Source organism: Anopheles darlingi, chromosome 3 (genome assembly GCF_943734745.1).
Source record: "Anopheles darlingi chromosome 3, idAnoDarlMG_H_01, whole genome shotgun sequence".
NCBI lineage: Eukaryota > Metazoa > Arthropoda > Insecta > Diptera > Culicidae > Anopheles > Anopheles darlingi.
The window spans coordinates 55,864,626-55,882,041 of record NC_064875.1 but is presented as its reverse complement, the minus strand read 5'-3'; the positions used below and the strand labels follow the sequence as shown (position 1 = coordinate 55,882,041).

Genomic DNA, 17,416 nt, shown 5'->3' with positions numbered 1-17,416 from the left:
GCGTCAGCTGTACGATTTCCACTTTGCTCTCGATGCAGACGATACGTTCCGATCGTCGCAAGTGCCACCTGTTGCGCCGGATGTACGATCGTCCAATACACGAGCCGTAACGGCCGATGATGCATGCAATGCTAACATTAACAGCAATTATGATGTGAGTCCGCGGTCCAGCAGTGCGTTATGCTAGAGGCGGCGTGGACAATTGATTGCTCTTCGAGTCCCGGAATCCGTAGTGTCTTGTGTAGCCGAGCTCTCGTTAGTGCTACGATTCGTGATCCCATAAGGCATAAGCAATATGCAGCTAATATGTTTTTGCAGCTAATTCATCTTTCATAATTCTTTCTCTTTCTCTCTGTGTTTCTCTTCCTTTACCTTCGTTACCGCTATTGACCAACCATACCTGTGCCTGTGACTACATCCTTTACACATGCTATATCCATCATTAACTTTGGACATTCCTTGTTCATCACGTGCCGCTTTTGGTTAACATCGGGTTATGCCGGTCTGCTGCTAGCATACGATGTCCGGTAGTAATGGTGGCTGGACATTGAAATAATCCTTCTTTCCTTCTCGTGCCGCGGGCCACCACATTTTCTTCCTCATTCTCCTCATTCCCTCCTTCCTTTTCCAGTAGGTAGAACTAAAACTTCGAAACCTTGTCTCGTACAAGTACCAGACCCTCCAGAAACAGGAAAGCGCTGTAGTAAATCGATGATGTCGTCCGCGTGGTGTGATCTGTGCTCTGTCTTTCGGCATTCCCTTCGTGTATTGCCTTGCCTATGCTGTGTGTAGTTATTGTATGTGTGCAACGGTTGGTGGTCGATCAGCGAAAGGAGTATATGCGATGGTGATCAATCAATCCGGAGCCGCGCTGGAATTGTGCTGCGTATCGCTAACCATCACACCATTGCGTTTGATTCCCCTTCGCTTCCCTCGGGGTAATGTGCAATCGTTGCTGCTTGATGTTTGTATGTGTTTCATTCTATTATGCTTTCATGTGTGTGTGTGTTTGCATTTTCAACAACATCTTTCATCGTCTTCATTTAGTTTTCTACATTTTTTATGTTTTTGCTATCACAACCACCGCCCTCCATTCATGCACTAATGCATTTCGGTTTGCGATAGGACTTCCTTTTACTTTCCACACCCCTTTTTCCTACACAGCCGCAGTTGACGGTATCTTATACTTTATATGAATAATTGTTATCGATTTGTTTTTCTCCTAAAAGCATTTATTCTTCATTTCCAATCGATCGCCAATCGCCACTCCGTGTGCCATCGGATTCTAATCATTGTGTCCCTGTTCCTGTGCCTTCTTGCAGAACAATCTGAACAACAACAACCCTGCTCCCTGGATGAATCCTCAATCGTCGAATCCATTCCTGTCTTAGAATGTTCGCGGACTATAACCACACCCTGCCGTCATCAACCCCTCATGGTCAACGAAGCTGATAGCGAGTGCACGATCCTATACGGCAACGCAAACTTTACCAAACAGTGGAACTAGCAAACGATGGACAATGCAGTGCCCCCTTTTTAGCGCCTCGGCAAACGTTTGTTTAATAAGAAACAAACAGAAACAGCGTACTACATCGAAGAAGACGAGCGGGAGAGAAAGAGAGAGAGAGAGAGAGACAGAAAGAAAGAGAAAGAAACCGAGAGAGAGACAGATAGAGATAGAGAGAGGAAGATTGTTCTAAAGGTAATTCCCCCCGGGTGGGCAAACCTTCTTTGCGAGCTATTGTATCGGTAAACGAACAATGATGAGGTGTTAGCAACTGCAGGTATGCAGAAGGATGCAGAAGGAGAATTGTATTTTAGCAAAACGAGGAGAAGGAGAACCACTTTTGAATCATTTACACGTACTCAGCAGTCAGCGGCCCAGAACAGAACGTACTACATACAGAACGTACTACTATACCATCGCGCAGGAATCGATGGGAGCGGGAGGAGAGCCAAATCAGGAAATGATCAAATGAATCAACAACCACTAGTACACAATACTGATTTGTAATAAAAGCGAACCGCGAGGGTATAGGAGAGAGTAGAGCAATAGGGTAGCAAACCACCTAATAAGAAATAAAAGCGGAAGTATTTGAAAAATGCGGGCCCTGGGGACACATATGAATCAAACAAATGATGGTAGTGGAGAATGGAGATAGGAAGAGTTCCACCTCCTTGGAGAGGGAAAAGCATATAATTTTCTTTATCAATTGAGGTGAAATTGACATTTTATCTGTTAAAACATGGTTTAGTTGGTGAAAGTCCCACACTGTTTCGGGGGCACATCGTTCCTCAGGTAGTTTGTCATTGCTAGCTTGGAAAACGTAAGGCGACACCCCTTTTTGGAAGGCTTCATTTTATCTCTTTGGTTTTCTAGTTCTGGTAACACGGATAGCTGATTAGTTCTGGTAACTGGTGGTTTCGTGGTTTTATTGTACCCAAAGAGAAGAACTTAGAGGAAAGAGGTTGAGAGGACAAGTAAATATCCCATTTGATTGCTTGCGGCAAGAACAAAAATAGGAAAAAAAAAGAAAAAATAAGCCCACACACGCTCGCCGAACCGCGAAACCGTGGAAAGTGAATTTAGAAGAGAAGAGATAATATATGCCTTATTGTGTGTAGCGTGATGGAGAGACGAGGAAGGAGCTCTATGGAACTTATAGTAAGCTGACAATGATAAATCTTCTACTAGACTACTACACACACACACACACACACACACACACACACACACACAAACACACCAGCCCCATACATGATACCATTAGCGACAAGAGTAGGAGAGGGCAGGGAGCAGTGTGTTTGAATCGTCGTCGCGTCTCACGGATAATTATCTGTTATCTACACCCCGTCGCCGATCGCCAATGACGGAAGGATATGCTTGTTTTCCATACGCCTTCTATCATTTGGTTTCGATTGAATTAGATATGATGATGCCAAAAGGGGATCACAAAACCCACGGCGTAGAGGAAATCGTGAGCGGAATTGTATTATTTTACTTTCTCTTTTGAAAAAACAATACAAACAACATCATCTGCGTGGCTTTCAGTGCGTGTGTTTCTTTGCTTTCGTGCGCTCCCTCAAAAGCAGTTCGTTATTGTATTATTTTTAACATTGATGAGAACGCATGATAGCGTTTCGGAGACCGATCAGAACCATTGGACGCGCGGGACAAGGCAATGAATTCATTTGTTTTAACTACTTGATCAAACACACACACATACACACAAACATACAATAATCTGGCTGCGCTTGGTTGCTAAGAAACCACAGAACTATATTCTCTTGCGTCGTACTGCGCAGGAAAATACGGTACGATGATCAACGATGGCAACGACGATGCACTGCAGCATCACCGTTGGTAACGAGAGAGGAAAGATAATTTTGGGGTTGGGGCGAAATGGAAAGTAACTTCATCCTTTAAAAGACGATAAGAGAACATTGTTTGTATAGGAAAATAACAGGAAATGAGGAAAACTAAAAATTAACAAAAAAAAAACAATTATATATACACAATCGACGAGGAAATGAAATTATTTATATTTTTAAAACTCTGAATAAACCAACCAATTGATTTCCAATTGAAGCGCGTTTCGCGTTCTCTTTAGTGTCCCTGTAACAAAATGAACTTTCGAAGTACCACTTCGTTCTATTCGAAAACTCGCCTACTTGTGCAATGTCTCTCGATACTACAGTCTGTGAAAGCTAGTCGATCAGAACAGAGGCACTTATTCTCATCGGGATCGTGCTTTATTGCGTGTGTGTGTGTTTGTCGTATCGCTTTGCTCTCGTTAAGGACGCCACCAAGCGCAATGGCCGTCAACGTGCACTTTACCGGGCAGACAACGGAAAATCTGTCGCGCGTTGAGCTGCTCGCTTGGGTCAACCGTACGCTGCTGTCGGAGTTCAAGAAGGTCGAGGAGCTGTGTACCGGCGCCGCCTACTGCCAGCTGATGGATGTGCTGTTCCCGGGCTCGGTGCCGCTGAAGCGCATAAAGTACTGTACGAACGTCGAGCACGACTTTCTCAGCAACCTACGCCTGTTTCAGAATGCGCTGGTGCATCTGAAAGTAAACCGATCGGTACCGATCGACCGGCTGGTGAAGGGTCGCTTTCAGGATAACTTTGAGTTTCTGCAGTGGTTCAAGAAGTTCTTCGATGCGAACTACGACGGCAAGGAGTATGATCCGCAGGCGGCCCGTAATAATGCTCCGATGGGGTACGGGACACCCGGTACGCTCAAGCCAAGCCAACGGGCAAACATTGTTGGCGGAGGCCACCGGCCACTACATGTCGGCATTGCTCAGAAGACGATCAGGAGCCGTTCGGGAGACAGTAACGGTTCTGGGGAGAAAGCAGGTATGTAGAGCAGACACGCGGCGATGATAAATGCCTGGGATCAATCCCATTCGATAATCCACCTCGTCCCTTGTTATCAGTGTCTGAGAAGCAACCATCGAAAGCGACCGAAACGATCAATGCGCTCGCATCGGAGATCGATGACCTTACCGTGCAGATGCAGCGCATAGAAATGTCACGAGATTACTACTATCAGAAGCTAGCGCAGATTGAAGCGTGGTAAGTATGGAAGCTGGTCCTTGCCGACGGTTCTTTCCACCTGGTGAAGTAACACGTTTCTATCTTGTCTTATCATCACCAGGATGCAAGAGCACGGAACAAAGGAGAACGAAGCGTTTTGTGAAAAAGTGGTTCAAATATTGTCGTCACAGGAGTAGTAGGCGATGCATCAGCGCTCCCGCCAGTGCCTTCTCGATGTTGCAATTGTGTATGTGTTTTTGTTCCGTTTTCATTTGTGAGTTTCAGTTCAGTCCAGTTTGCTTTTCTCAACTTTTAATCCAACAGCTCGCACATGGGATGGTGGTGCGCTTGTGCGAGTCACAATAAAGTAAAGGCCGTGAGGCCGTGCGTGATACATTTTAATGCTCTTTGTATTTTTGATGTATTTTTTTTCCTCAACTTTATTTGCGTGATCACTTCACTAAAACATCATCATGCTTCCTGCTTTGTGTTGTTGTGGTTGTTGTTTTACACACAAAATGTTCCACCGAGCACGATATCGCAATGGAGTCCCCCGGATTGGTGGAATCGAAATAAATCTAGGTTTTGCTTTAAGTTTAAGGGAGTTGTCCTTTGAAGGTGGGAGGAGCGGTATGAAGGAGTTAGGGGGGAAGGAGGGGGGATTGACGATATTCACACACACACACATACGCACGTACACAAACAGGGGCGCACTGCACATGCACAGGGCATGCGCTGTCGTCACAAAATGCACAGCACTCATCTCGTCGTTCTCGTCTTCGTCGTTACTCTATACCTCTCGCTTGGTTAATTACCCTAGCCAAACGCAACTTTTGCAACTTTTTCTTTTTCTGTTTCGATCATCTCTAGTCCAGCGAAGAGAGATGGTGACAGAACCAATGCTTATCTAAGGCGGTTTCGATCGTTCGGAGATGATTGGTCTCAGCGTGCACCGTCCTCATCACGTGCGCACAACGATTGACCATCACCTGTCTGTTTCTGTTAGTTCGTCGTTTTTGGGGGGGGGGTAGGGCGGGTGAGGGAATTGTTCCTTTTTATTTTGTTTCACAAAATTAATACGAAATATTAGAAAACAAAAGGAAGATCGTTTAGTGACTAATTATCGTTACCATGGGATGGGCTTATCGTTTCGATTGTCGTCTCATCATGCCCTTCACCATCGATTCCGTCCACTGCGTTTTGGGTTTTGTGGGATTGAAAAATGAAAATTACATCCGCTTTTCCCACGGGATGGGGAGAGTGGACACGAGGGAACCGACCCCATTTAACGGTGGCGCATATTTCCCCCGGGTCTGGTACCACAGGCAGCAAACGAACTTGGATTTTTCAACGAGAGAGAAAGAAAATGGTGCGCTGGCTACCACCATCACGCGTGTCAATGTGTACTACGATACGATACAGGGAGGAGTGGAATATACTAAAAATGGTGGATTAAAAATGCGCCGTAAAGCACACACGCGCGCAGTAGGCGTTGCGATCATATCAGCTTCGCTGCTCAGTGAGTGTAAAGAGTGTGTGAGCAAGAGAGAGAGAAAGAGAAGAAGAGTGAGTAAACAGGATGGAGTGGGAGAAAACGGGGTAATTAACGCTAATGCCACACTACCTAGTATACTAAACACTACTAAACACAACACAACACTACAGCTGCTGTTGCGTGACTAAAAGGGTTCGCCTCCTCTTCCATACAAAGCCTTTTTCGCAGAGCACACTATCTCTCTTTTGCTAGCTTCTTCATTCTGCGCAAACAACAAACAATTGAAACGCTCCCCAACACTGTCGAACGACGGGTTTCAATCCTAAATGGCAAACACAACTTCCTGGGGTGGGAAGGAGTCCCTCGGGACGTGGTTAAACTTGCCTCGCTGCCAGCGTAACTGACGTTTTCCTGTTCCAATGCCTTCTTTGATCCTAGCTGGACGCAGTGCACTCTATGGAAAAAGGAGACTGGCTGGCTGGCTGGCTGGCTGGCTGGCTAGGTTGCTTGGTTTAGTGGTTGCGGTGCTCATGCGGTGTGACAGCAGGCGGTTTGGAAACAAGGTTTGTTGCTCTAGCACTGTTTTAGACTCTAGATGTTGCTGCGTGTATATATGTATATATATATGTATCTACTATGTATATCTATATGTATGTATAGTGGTCTATTTATATCTGTTTACTGTTACACTTACACACGCACACAGACACACACACACACACAACATGGATCACATGGATGGAGAGAAGAGATGGGAGTTGCTCGTAGAAGGTCTGGCTTTCTGTTCTTTCTGTTCTGCAATTTCCGGTATCATATCTTCTCTCTCTCTCTCTCTCTCTCTCTCTCTCTCTCTCTCTCTCTATCTCTCTCTCTCTTCCTCTTCTTTGCGCCCTAGGCGCCCTAATGCTTCTGTATCCCAAAATTTGTTGGACACGTGGCGCGAATGGCCGCGCCAGCTTTCTTCACAGTACCAACCGCCATGGTGGTGGAACGCTACTACTACCCAGTACTATCGACTACGACTACTACTAGTATCAACAAAGCAGCATCCAGACAGTAGCATTTCCCCTGTTGTGGCTGCAAACAACGAATGCCGGACGATTGACTAAAGGTATACAAGTACTGACGAAATCTCTGATCGGATCTGATCCTCCCTTTTCCCACTCTACAGGTAGAGCGTGCCCTGCTGCCGATCGAACTGATGTAGGTAGAGCTTCTTCTTCGATTTCTCGGCCGACGTGGAGGAGGATTTGTGGGGCCGCAGGTCCCACACCAGATTGGAGAGACTGCGGGGCCGGCTAAGCCGGCGGGACTTCTTCTCCGGTAGCTTGCCCGAATCCCCGGACGTACGGCCACCGCTACGCGATGAATCCAGCGTACCTTCACCTCGACCACCACCACCACCACCACCGCCATTGCCGATGCAGGCGTGCATAGCGGCGCTGGCCGATTTGGAGAGCAGATGGTTCTTCTCCTGACCACCACTACCGACGATGCCGGCCTTCGGTGAGATCGGTGTGGTTGGATGCTGCGTATCCTGTGGCCCCGTCGCTGTTGCCGCCAGCTGCAAACTGCTAAGACTTTTGTATCTGCAAAATGGAACAGACGAGAAGACTCGGTTAGTAATTTGTGGAACTCCAGATCAAGATCCAGGGATGCAGATGCCTTTTACCTTATGTGAAACAGTGGACTCTGGGGTTCGACGGCAATCTCCTTGGGTGTGATCGCGGCCATCGGAAGCTGCTGATGCTGATGGATGTGAGCTGCACCACCACCACCACTGGCCGGTCCTCCTCCATTGCTCAACGGACTGATGGCGGTCGTACCGGGCGTTGGGCTCTTCTGGTGAAGCCCGATGTTGCTCTTAAAGTACAGCTTCGGAAGCGTCGGACGTTGGCGCTTCTCGGGTAGCTTCTTGCCCGGAATCGTCTCGATCGGTGGTGGGATCGGTTTGTGATCGAGCGTCGTCAGTACGTGGCCGCCCGCGTTGTTGTTGTTGTTGTTGATGGCGTTAAGGGTGGCCGCGGTACTGGTGTGCTTCGACGAGGACTCCAGACTGTTCGTTGCCGTCGTACCACCACCGTGCCCATGGTGCGAAGGATGATGGCTATGACCATTCGTCTGCTGTTGCTGCTGTCCATGATGGTGATGATGATGATGGTGATGATGGCTAAGCTGTTGCTGCTGTTGCTGCTGCTGCTGCTGCAGCTGTCCATGGTTCGAGTACTTGATGATGTTGGAGTAATTGTTGTTGTTGTTGCTGTTGCTGTTGCTGCTGTTGTGGTTGTGCTGCTGGTGGTGGTGGTGATGGTGATTACTCGTCTCGTAGTTGTTGTTGATGGCGTTCGATTGGGCCGTCTTCATGTTTTCCACCGTCTTGAGGCTGTGCTGATGGGTGGCCGGACCGAGAAGCGAGTTGGAGATCGGTGTCGTGGCGGCCGTCGGTGTCGTGGCCGTCGGTGGCGACGAGCTGATCGGTTCGATCGCCTCAAACTTGTACAGATTCTTCGGGAGCGGCGCTAACCCTCGCACGTAATCGTAGATCTGATCGATCTCGTCGTACTCATCGGCGATCGATCCATTCTGACTGCCACCACTGCCACCACCACCACCACCACCACCGATCGGTGGTGAGTAGCGGTTCGAATCACAGCTGTTGCTCTTCTTCAGCACATACCCATTAGCGGTCAGACCGGACAGCGTGGAGGTGAGCGTTTTATTGCGCCCGTTCGCACCGATCGCCCCACCACCGGCCGCTGCCGCCAGCTTCGACGAGTCCTTCTTCTCCTTCTCGGTCAGCTTCAGATCGATAATCTGCAACCGATCGCGCGCATCCACCAGCAACCGGTGCGCTTTGTCCAGAAAGCGCGAGTACTCGATAAAGTGATCGAGCTGATCCATGTTCTTCGCCCGCTGGATCTTAATCTTCGCATTCAGCGGCACCGAAATGAGGTCCATATCCTTCTGCAGCGGTAAAGCGAATATCCGGTCGACCTCGACGCACCCGAGCAGCCGCAGCTCCGGTACGAACGGTTGCTTCAGGCCCTTCGGTGCCGCCCCGTGCACCAACCGGACCGTCACGGGCATACGCTTCTGCAGCAGATTGCGCACCGTGTGCACCCCACTGATGCTGTCCTCCTTGGCGATCGGGGAGAACTTCGCTTTGGCTTCCAATGGCAGATTGACGATCTCGTCCTTCGACGTCCGGCACTGTAGCTGCTTCCCGTTGTCCGAGATCGTGGTCAGTATTTCGCCCGCGTGCACCGATTTGCTGTTGTGGTTACAGCGTACCGTCTCCCGGACCAGCACCCGGAAGTTACGACGCCGCGACAGCTCCAGCACGCTCTCGATACACCGCGTCGACCGGCCGTCCTCACTCAGCAGCTCAAAGTACCCGGCGTACGTCTCCGGGATCAGCACCTTCGGGCCGACGTTCGTGTTCTTGCGGCCCTCCTTGATCTTGATCGGTTGCGCCAGTATTTGGTACTTGCGGCCCGCGTTCAGAAACAGGGCCGTACTCTGGAGCGACGGATTGGAGAGCGTCGGTACGCCCAGATTGTAGTACTGACCCTTGACGATCTTACCGACCGCCGGCAGCTCGCTGCTCTTGGCAAAATCGCGCAGGTACACCGGTGCACTGTCGGAACCGAAGCGTGACGCGGCGAGAATAATCTGACCATCGGTGGCGGCCATATTGCTCGGTACCGCTCCGGAACTAGTGGCGGACGCTAGGGGTGCGGCGGTGCCGGTGCTGGTGCTGCCGCTGCTCACGGTCAGGGAGCTAGCCGAGGGACGCAACAAACGCCGCCGTCTCGCAACTCCCGACGGTCCTTCCTCCTCGTCCTCGTCGCCACCGCCTTCCTCTTCGCCGTCTTCGTCGTGGTCGTGATCGTGGTCGTCGTGGTCGTCGTGGTCGTCGTCGTCGTCTTTGTTGCTGCTCGAAGCGCGCCCAAAGCGCAGATCACAGCTAACGGAACTGGGCAGGACACTGCCAGCTGTCCGCTGGTTTGTCGCTGCACGATTACGGCTTCCGTCGCGGATCTGTTGGTGGTGCTGCTGCTGCTGGTGGCCAGTGCCGGTGACTGCGTGTGACGAGCGGCTACGTCGGATGCGAAGAAAGTAGTTCGCTATCTGCTGGCCAATCGAGGTCCGTCCATCCGGCGCCGCCGAAGCGTCTATCACATTTTCGACCGAGTGCGTTGACGGCGAGGGCCCTCGACGATGCCGCCGTTGCAGGATGATGTTGCTGCCGCTGAGCGCCGTTTTTGCCGCCAGAACCGAGGCCGCCGCCGGCCTGTGCTGGTACAGTCGTCGGCGGTACCGCTAATCGTCGTCGTCGTCGTCGTAGTGGCGGTCGTCTTCCAAACACACGCCAAGGTGCTCCTCAACACATGTTTCTTCAACCTAATGGGCGCGTGAAAGCGTGGTGGGGGCGATAAGAAAAAGAAAAAGAGAAGATAACGGAAGATAAGTATCTGTCTGTCTGTCTGCATGTCTGGCGGGCCATGTGTAAGTGCCATTTGCTTTTCCCATTTCCACGCGCGCCCACCATAGCCGCCACCGAAAGGAGCGGCACAAAAAGGCACGTTAATGACTTCATAAAATTCACACATTCGCTCTACGTCGTTGGCCGCCGGGTGCCGGGTGCGCAGTTAAAGTGCCAGGAGGTTCGCATCCAACCACCAACGCCGAACCTCACCACAGCACACAGGGGGGGGGGGGGGGGGAGGTACGTGAAGCCATTTACCTAATTATTGGGAGAGAAATAAACATAAAACTGTTGACCGTGGTGATGGTGGTCAGGTTTTTTCTACTACTTCATCCCTCTCAAACCACATTCTCCGGTGTCCCCGGGGGGCCGGAAGAGTTTTCGGTTGAAGAGCTTCAGCAAAGGGGTGACCCACATAATCGGAACCAGCTGCTGCTGTGCTCGTAGGCGCAGGTACGTTGCTGGCAGGTGAACGTTGATGCCGGCCAACGAGTTTCAAATGGTAACCACGACGATGACGACGATGCCAAGACATCAAGACGAGTGATCTGCTTCAAGTGCGCGTTTCGAAGAGTTGAAAGCAATGCAATGCAGCAGCTGAGAAGATGTCGGAGCACTTGCATTAGGTGCAACCACTGCCGGGATGCAGGGATCCCAGAGGCTTGATGTTATAGTAGGCTACGAGATGGATTTGAATACATCTAAGTAACCAATGTCCTTCAAATGTACGTGCTCGTTCTAGAAACGAGAAAATCCAACTGTCATCCGACGAAGTATTGGAGTATTGAAGGTCTGGACCACAACCGCCCTACATTTTAAACAAAATAAGTCCATGAATCCTTAAATACCTAAGGACAACGAGACACCCGAAGACAAGCGGTAGCGAAATGAAAGTTTCCCTGAATTTAAATTCAAATAACGTTCAAAGCACACCACTTAAGCGCTACCGTTTCCCCACTTGCATGATGTACAAGATATTAATTCATCGCCGGAGCCAGGAGCTTCCACTGTATTGCCATTGTCCTACTCTCCTCGGTATGTCCCCCGTCGCCGAGAAAGCACTGGATTGTTTTAATCTCCTGTGCAGCGTCCGGGGGTCTGGGACATGTTTTACGAGTTACGCAGTTCGCAGTCGCAGTAGCCGGTAGCTGGGCCAGATGCAGACAGCCAGCCAGGCAGCCAGCCAGGCAGCCAGGCAGCATCTTGTAAGAACTTGTTCATTAAAAACCATAAAGTTGGCACACAAATCCGTACCCCGAGGGGGATGGGAGGGGTTTTTGGGGAGAGGCCTGAAGGTGTACGGTAAGGTACGGTCCCGCCAGTGTCACCTGCCACAGAGTCGACCGAAAGAGAGAGAGAAAGACAGAGGGAGCGGTATGGATGGTGTTCATGAATAAAAATTAACGACACCGATAAAGCCGCCTCCGGCTGCAACCACAAGAACCCCACCCCACCCCCCGCCGGCACGGGGTGGTGGTGCTGGGTGGTGGTCAAAGACAGACGACGACTCACCCGGAGGGCAGCAGGCAGCTGGCCGACCCGCACTTGCGCCGCCGCCCATAGAACCCGGAATGGTAAAAGGTTGTAAAACAGTCTTTTTCCTTTCGGCTTTTTTTTTTTTTGAATGAGCAAACCTGGCAGGACGGGGGGGGGGGGGGGTAGATGGAAGAAGGCAAAAGCCCACTTCTCCGAGAGACCTTTTTTTTTATTTGCCTCTTCTTTTGAATCCAAATCCAACGTCGAAACCTAGACTAGCAGAGGCTGCTGGCACGAGAACTTGGCGGAGAGAAAGGTTTCGTTTTACTTCTTCATGTCTCTCTCTCTCTCTCTCTCTGTGTTCTTATTTTTCCGGGTTCCTCGTGGTCTTGGTAAGTGTCTAGCCGTGGTCCTTGGGGTTCACGGGGACGCTCTACCTTCCAGCAGCCAGCAGCGGAACGGGAGAAGTAAGTCAAGTGGCGGCTTAAAGCCAGGACCTGGAATGGAAACCGGGAGCCACTGCTGCCAGCGGTGGGAGCATTAAGCCGTTCGCCCTAAACCGAAACCAGACCACAAAAGGTCTGGCCAAACCGGGCAGGGCGGGGTCCCGGGAATAGGGCCTTATACTACTTCGACGACTACCCTCAGCAGCGCACAAATCTGTTGCTTCGACGACGCTGGGCCAAGTGTTGAGTGGCCGAGTGTTGTAGGGACACTTTCCTAGCGACTGCATGGAGTGGAGCAGTACAAAAGCGAGAGGGAGTGTGTGTGTGTGTGTGTGGCGCGGTGACATTCCCGACCGTACCGCGTCTTCGTCGTCTTCGTCGTCGTCCGGAGCGCAATGCAGCATTTATGACGAGTCACAACCGAACCCAACCCAGGACCAACAACCCAGGAGAAGACACACACGCACACACACACACACACACACACACGAACGAAGGACAAGATTCGTGCAGGAATCCATCGGAACAGAGGAACAGGTCGCTGCTGGCGACAAAATGGCGATATGCGCGTCAACACGCGTCCGACGCTTCTGGTGACGGTGATGATAATTATTAATTACCTTCCCCCTCTCGAACCGAACGGACGGACCGTAAGGTACGCCTCCTCTCCCCTCGCCCCTCTGGCCACCGGTATCCTGTGTGTTTCTTTCTTTTACTCGGACCTTCCAGAACTTTTTCCCTCTTCGCCTTGCCAGGCCTAAACAAATTGCAAAGCGAAAAGCCGTGGGGACAAACAGCCGGAGGGGAGGAGGGCTGGGGCGGTCCCAAGGGTCTGGACTGGACTGGACTGGATTCTAATTAAAGAAAGAATCGCCCCAAGTCTGTCTGTGTCGCTTCTTTCGCTCACTCTCGCTCTCTCTCTCTCTCGCTCTCTCTTGGTGCCCTCGGAAATGGTCTGTAATTAAAAGTTCTTCCACCCCTGGTGTGTTCCACCCCGCTCCCAATGGAGTGTCTTTGTTCACCGGGGCGATACCGGGGTCTAAAGGTGGCAAATTGATGGTAGAACATGCAACGCGCAAAGCGACAACCGTGGAAAGGGAGGGAGGACTTGGTGTTGGTCCCTCTCCTTTGGGGTACAACTTCCCGGTGGCTTTGATTTACAGGATCACATTACGCTCGCTCCGGCCGTCGTCGTCGTCGTCGTCGTCGTTGTCTTCGTTGTCGCCTTTGTTGCTGCTGTCCATTTAACCAAAAAGGGCTCTGGGACTAGTGAGCGATTTGAATGTGATGTCCTCGTTAGCCGTCGCGGTGGGAAGGGGGAACGAATGCAGAAAGAATGTTGGAATAATGGAGCGAGGGGAAGGAAAACGGGAGGAAAATTCCACCGTAGAGCACTGGGTGCCCGTCGAACGCCCTGGCCCTGAAAACGGGAAATGGGGCTCGCGATTACGGCCTTTTTTTTATTGGAATACCAGCACCCGTTGCTCCGTGCTCTCCTTTGGGAATTAATCGGATTCACCAACTATCCGGGAAGGAAATGAATCTTTATGGTTATGTCTTGTTGTCTCGCTGGCGGGCGCTCGTCCGCGTCCATCCAGTTCCAAAGGCTTCTGCAAGCTTCTGGCTCGAGCGAATAAAATTAACACCTCAACCAGACACTACTACTACGCCCTGGTGCCCTGGAACATTGCTCGTGGCCTGTAATGGCGGATGTGGCGGCAGAAGCGACTTTCCAACGAAAAATCCCCCAAGGAAGCAAGGAAGGAAATTAATTTCCTGCACCCAAAAGTCCTGCACTGCGTATTCCATCGCGCGATTGGCGCGATAATAAGTCAAACTCTTCTTCTGCTTCTGTGTGTGTGTGTGTGTGTGGCTGATAGCGGAGCAACAAAGACATTAAGCGGCGTTCCAACTTTTGTTGTTATCTCGACCGAGTGGTGGTGGCGGTTGGCAAGGTCGTAACCTCTGGGAACGCGCTGGGTATCGGAATGGAATTTATCAAAACATTAAACCCCTTCTCCCCGCTTCTTACTCGGTTTTCGGGTTCGAGGTTGGATCGAAAGACGAAACGAGCCTTCGTCACGCCACAGGACGAAGCCACTGTACACCGGGACCGGAACCACCGCGGAAAGGTCACCACCCCCTCCGGGGGTAAAAAGGGTAAAAGGTGAGGAGGGCGGGTTAAGGGTGACGCACGGTTAATGAGGTGCTTGGGAAGAGGGGAAGGGGAGGGACGTCCGTTTGTCGTTTTATCAGCCCAAAACGGTGGAAGGGTACGCTGGTTTGTGGGAATGTCTCCGGTCCCCACCACGCTTATCGTCTTTATAATTTATGTGGCCATCAAAATTGGATTAGGAGTTTGGCTGCTTCCTACCGAGGAGGAGGGGCCCCGGAAGTCCGGAATTTTTGGTGGAGAAGATTTTTGAAGATTTTAATTGAATTAAGGACACCGCCCTCAGGAGGAATACTGGACTTTTGGGTTTCAATCCACGAACTCCACACAAAGTCCAACGGTAGTCAACGCCTTCTTTGTTATGCGGTTATGTAGAGGAGTATTCTCCTGTCCTGACCAAGGGTTGCTGCTGCTGCTGCTGCTACACCTGTCAAATCGTAATAACGTACGAGTTGACATAACCTCAGAAGCTGGAAGTGAATCGGAATCGCGTTCACATTTATGAACTCGGTCCATGTCGTCGTCCAGTGCAAGTCAGCAGGGAGAAAGAGGAAGGTAGAAGAAGTACCGTCGATGGTCGACCGCCCGAAGAGATCACTTCTGGTTTTCTGGGCGCAATGGAGAAGGGAAAAAAGGGAATTGAGTAACAAAAAAATGGCAAAAAAATAACAGGATGGCCACGTCCACAACGCGCCATCCCGTATGTCGCGAATCCAATAAAGTCGATGGCGCAGTGTCTCCACATTGTCGAGCTATCCAGGGGAATCCCCCTCCCCCCCTACCCGGGGAGTGCAAATATGCTTCTGCTTTAGCCTGCATACACACGGATCTTCATACATTCTTCATGAATTTTTTCGCCTTTTTGCTACTCAACTGCTACTACTGCTGCTGGTGCCGGATAGTTGGCTCCCCACAGCTCCCCGGGCTGATGATGCAAATGCTGAGTGAGTGCTGGCTGGCTGTGAGTATGAATAATGAAAGAATGCCCGCACATAGACGCTGAGGTACACGAGTCGAGAGCACTTGAAGCCACGGTGAAGAACCGCACTCCGTTCGCTCTCTCTTTCTCTCTCTCCTATGTGTCTCCTGGTGGTATGGGGGATGCAGTCTTCTGGAATCGATAGGGCATCGAAGGGTACCGACATCAAAAAACAAAAAGGCGTAGAGAAGAAGAAAACAAAGCGCCACTGGCGGGAACACTTGTGTCCAGGATATGTTTTTTTTTGTTCCGGAAGAAAGGAAAAGGAGTATCCAGTGTCCTGGGAGGACATTAAATTTTCAAAAACGACGAAATCTCGTTTGCATCCCCTGCATACGATTGAGGCCGGGCCGAGGATCATTGGGGCCATTTCACGGTTCATCAATGGCCGCTCTCCGGTCGACCGGAAACAGCTGTTTCTGGTGGGTTTGCCCCAGGAGGCGGGGCCCTTCCCGGTCCGTCAACTTTTGTGACATTAATTCGGAAGAGGACGAAGTGAAAAACTGGGGATTGAGGTAAGCGTTCGATGACCTATCTGGTAGAACGATAGGTCCCAAGTCCCGACATCCCAAAGTCTTGTGTACAACATACAGAGCAAGGTCTAAGCGTGGCATGTGTGTAGGGCAAGGGCACACTGTATTGTTTGCGCTGCGCATATCCTTCACCATACATGGACATTGCTAATGATGCTGCTGCTGCTGCATCCCGCGGCTTGTCTGGCCTCAGCTGTCGTCAGAACCTCGTCGGCCTGTCAAGGATATGGAGCTGGCAACTGGTTCGCGCGCACTAGACGAGACCGGCTGGCTGGCAACCACACACACATACACACACACACGCCGCTAATGCTACACTCTACAGTTCCCGGCCAACCCGGGAACATAATCGAACAAGATGCTTTTTAATGCATGCAAATTACGCTTTGGCAGCATCCTCATCGGTTGCTGCTCATGCTGCTGCTGCTGCTGCTGCTGCTGATCATGTCGAAGGTGAGCTCAGAATTGCTTTTTGGGCTTTAGGAGGCATCAACCGAGAGGTCACATCGGCCAACGGTCCTACGGACCACGAACACGATGATCCCTCGAGCCCGGCTCGAGAACGGGTTTCATTCGTTCGCTTCTTTCGTTGCTTCGTTCGTTCTCGTCGCCACGGTCGCTGTGGCCGTGGCCACAGCACGGGTCTAGGGACACCATAGACCATCATCTAATACCGCGATTTCCCTCCTCTACACACGCTCTGCACCAGCACCGTACGACGGCAGCTGCGGCTGTTATGCAAATTGTTCCCGAAGTATTTCACGGACAGCACGGGGCCCGAGCCCGGGACCCCGGACCGGCTTGCTGTGCAGCATAATGTTTCATTCCGGCCAACAAATCGTCCGGCCATTATGGGTGTTGTGCGCGCATCGCGCATCAGCATGAAACGGATCCCGGGACCCGAGAAGTCCCCACAAAACGCTGTACTCTCTCTCGGTCTCGTGCTCTGCTCTGCTTCGCTTCCTTCCTTCCGGTCAAGAATGCATAGGCCGGAAAATCTGAATCGCGTTCCCGAAACGCATGCCTTGCTCTAAAGGGGGGGTTGACCGGGAAAGGGGCTGGGATTCATGCAACCGAGACGGCTCGTACCGTTGCCAGCTGCTGCTGCTGCTGCTGCTGCTGCTAGTAGCATGAATATCCGGGAACAACTCTCTGATTAAAATGATAATGTTCAGCAAGTGGTACGAGGGCTTTTCCGAGGGCTCAACACTAGAATGTCCGTCCCCACCCTCGGTCCCGGTCCCGGCCGTCCGTGTGGCCATTATTTGGAGTATCAAAATGGC

General features: G+C 51.0%; 4 protein-coding genes and 1 pseudogene across 17 annotated transcripts in view; 2 read left to right on the top strand and 3 right to left on the bottom strand.

Moving 5' to 3' along the window:
- The window catches only part of LOC125954978 (epsin-1), a 13,861-nt gene extending 10,277 nt beyond the window's left edge, over positions 1-3,584 (top strand). For 12 of the 14 annotated variants that reach the window (XM_049685732.1, XM_049685736.1, XM_049685733.1 and 9 more), the window contains 2 exons: positions 1-154; positions 1,323-3,584. The exon at positions 1-154 is cut by the window's left edge and continues 281 nt beyond it. In XM_049685732.1, coding sequence (XP_049541689.1) covers positions 1-154; positions 1,323-1,391 — 223 coding nt within the window. In that variant the 3' untranslated portion in view covers positions 1,392-3,584. Of the gene's footprint in view, positions 155-514; positions 969-1,322 lie in introns of all 14 variants that reach the window. The other 2 variants (XR_007469073.1, XM_049685742.1) reach the window with 2 other exon arrangements.
- LOC125955028 (elongation factor 1-alpha) overlaps positions 1-17,416 on the bottom strand; it is a 214,988-nt gene that overhangs the window by 34,435 nt on the left and 163,137 nt on the right. The gene's annotated exons all lie outside the window — the stretch shown is intronic.
- LOC125955082 (microtubule-associated protein RP/EB family member 1-like) lies at positions 3,714-4,804 on the top strand. The gene is made up of 3 exons (XM_049685937.1): positions 3,714-4,362; positions 4,443-4,581; positions 4,664-4,804. Exons 1-3 carry the CDS (start codon positions 3,816-3,818, stop codon positions 4,737-4,739), a joined length of 762 nt encoding a protein of 253 aa, XP_049541894.1. The 5' UTR covers positions 3,714-3,815; the 3' UTR covers positions 4,740-4,804.
- On the bottom strand, positions 4,868-9,730 carry LOC125954981 (uncharacterized). The gene is made up of 2 exons (XM_049685745.1): positions 7,710-9,730; positions 4,868-7,626 (listed from the first exon to the last, which is right to left on the bottom strand). The coding sequence occupies exons 1-2, from the start codon at positions 9,728-9,730 to the stop codon at positions 7,203-7,205; spliced, it is 2,445 nt and encodes an 814-aa protein (XP_049541702.1). The 3' UTR covers positions 4,868-7,202.
- The window catches only part of LOC125955613 (uncharacterized), an 81,946-nt pseudogene continuing 74,340 nt past the window's right edge, over positions 9,811-17,416 (bottom strand).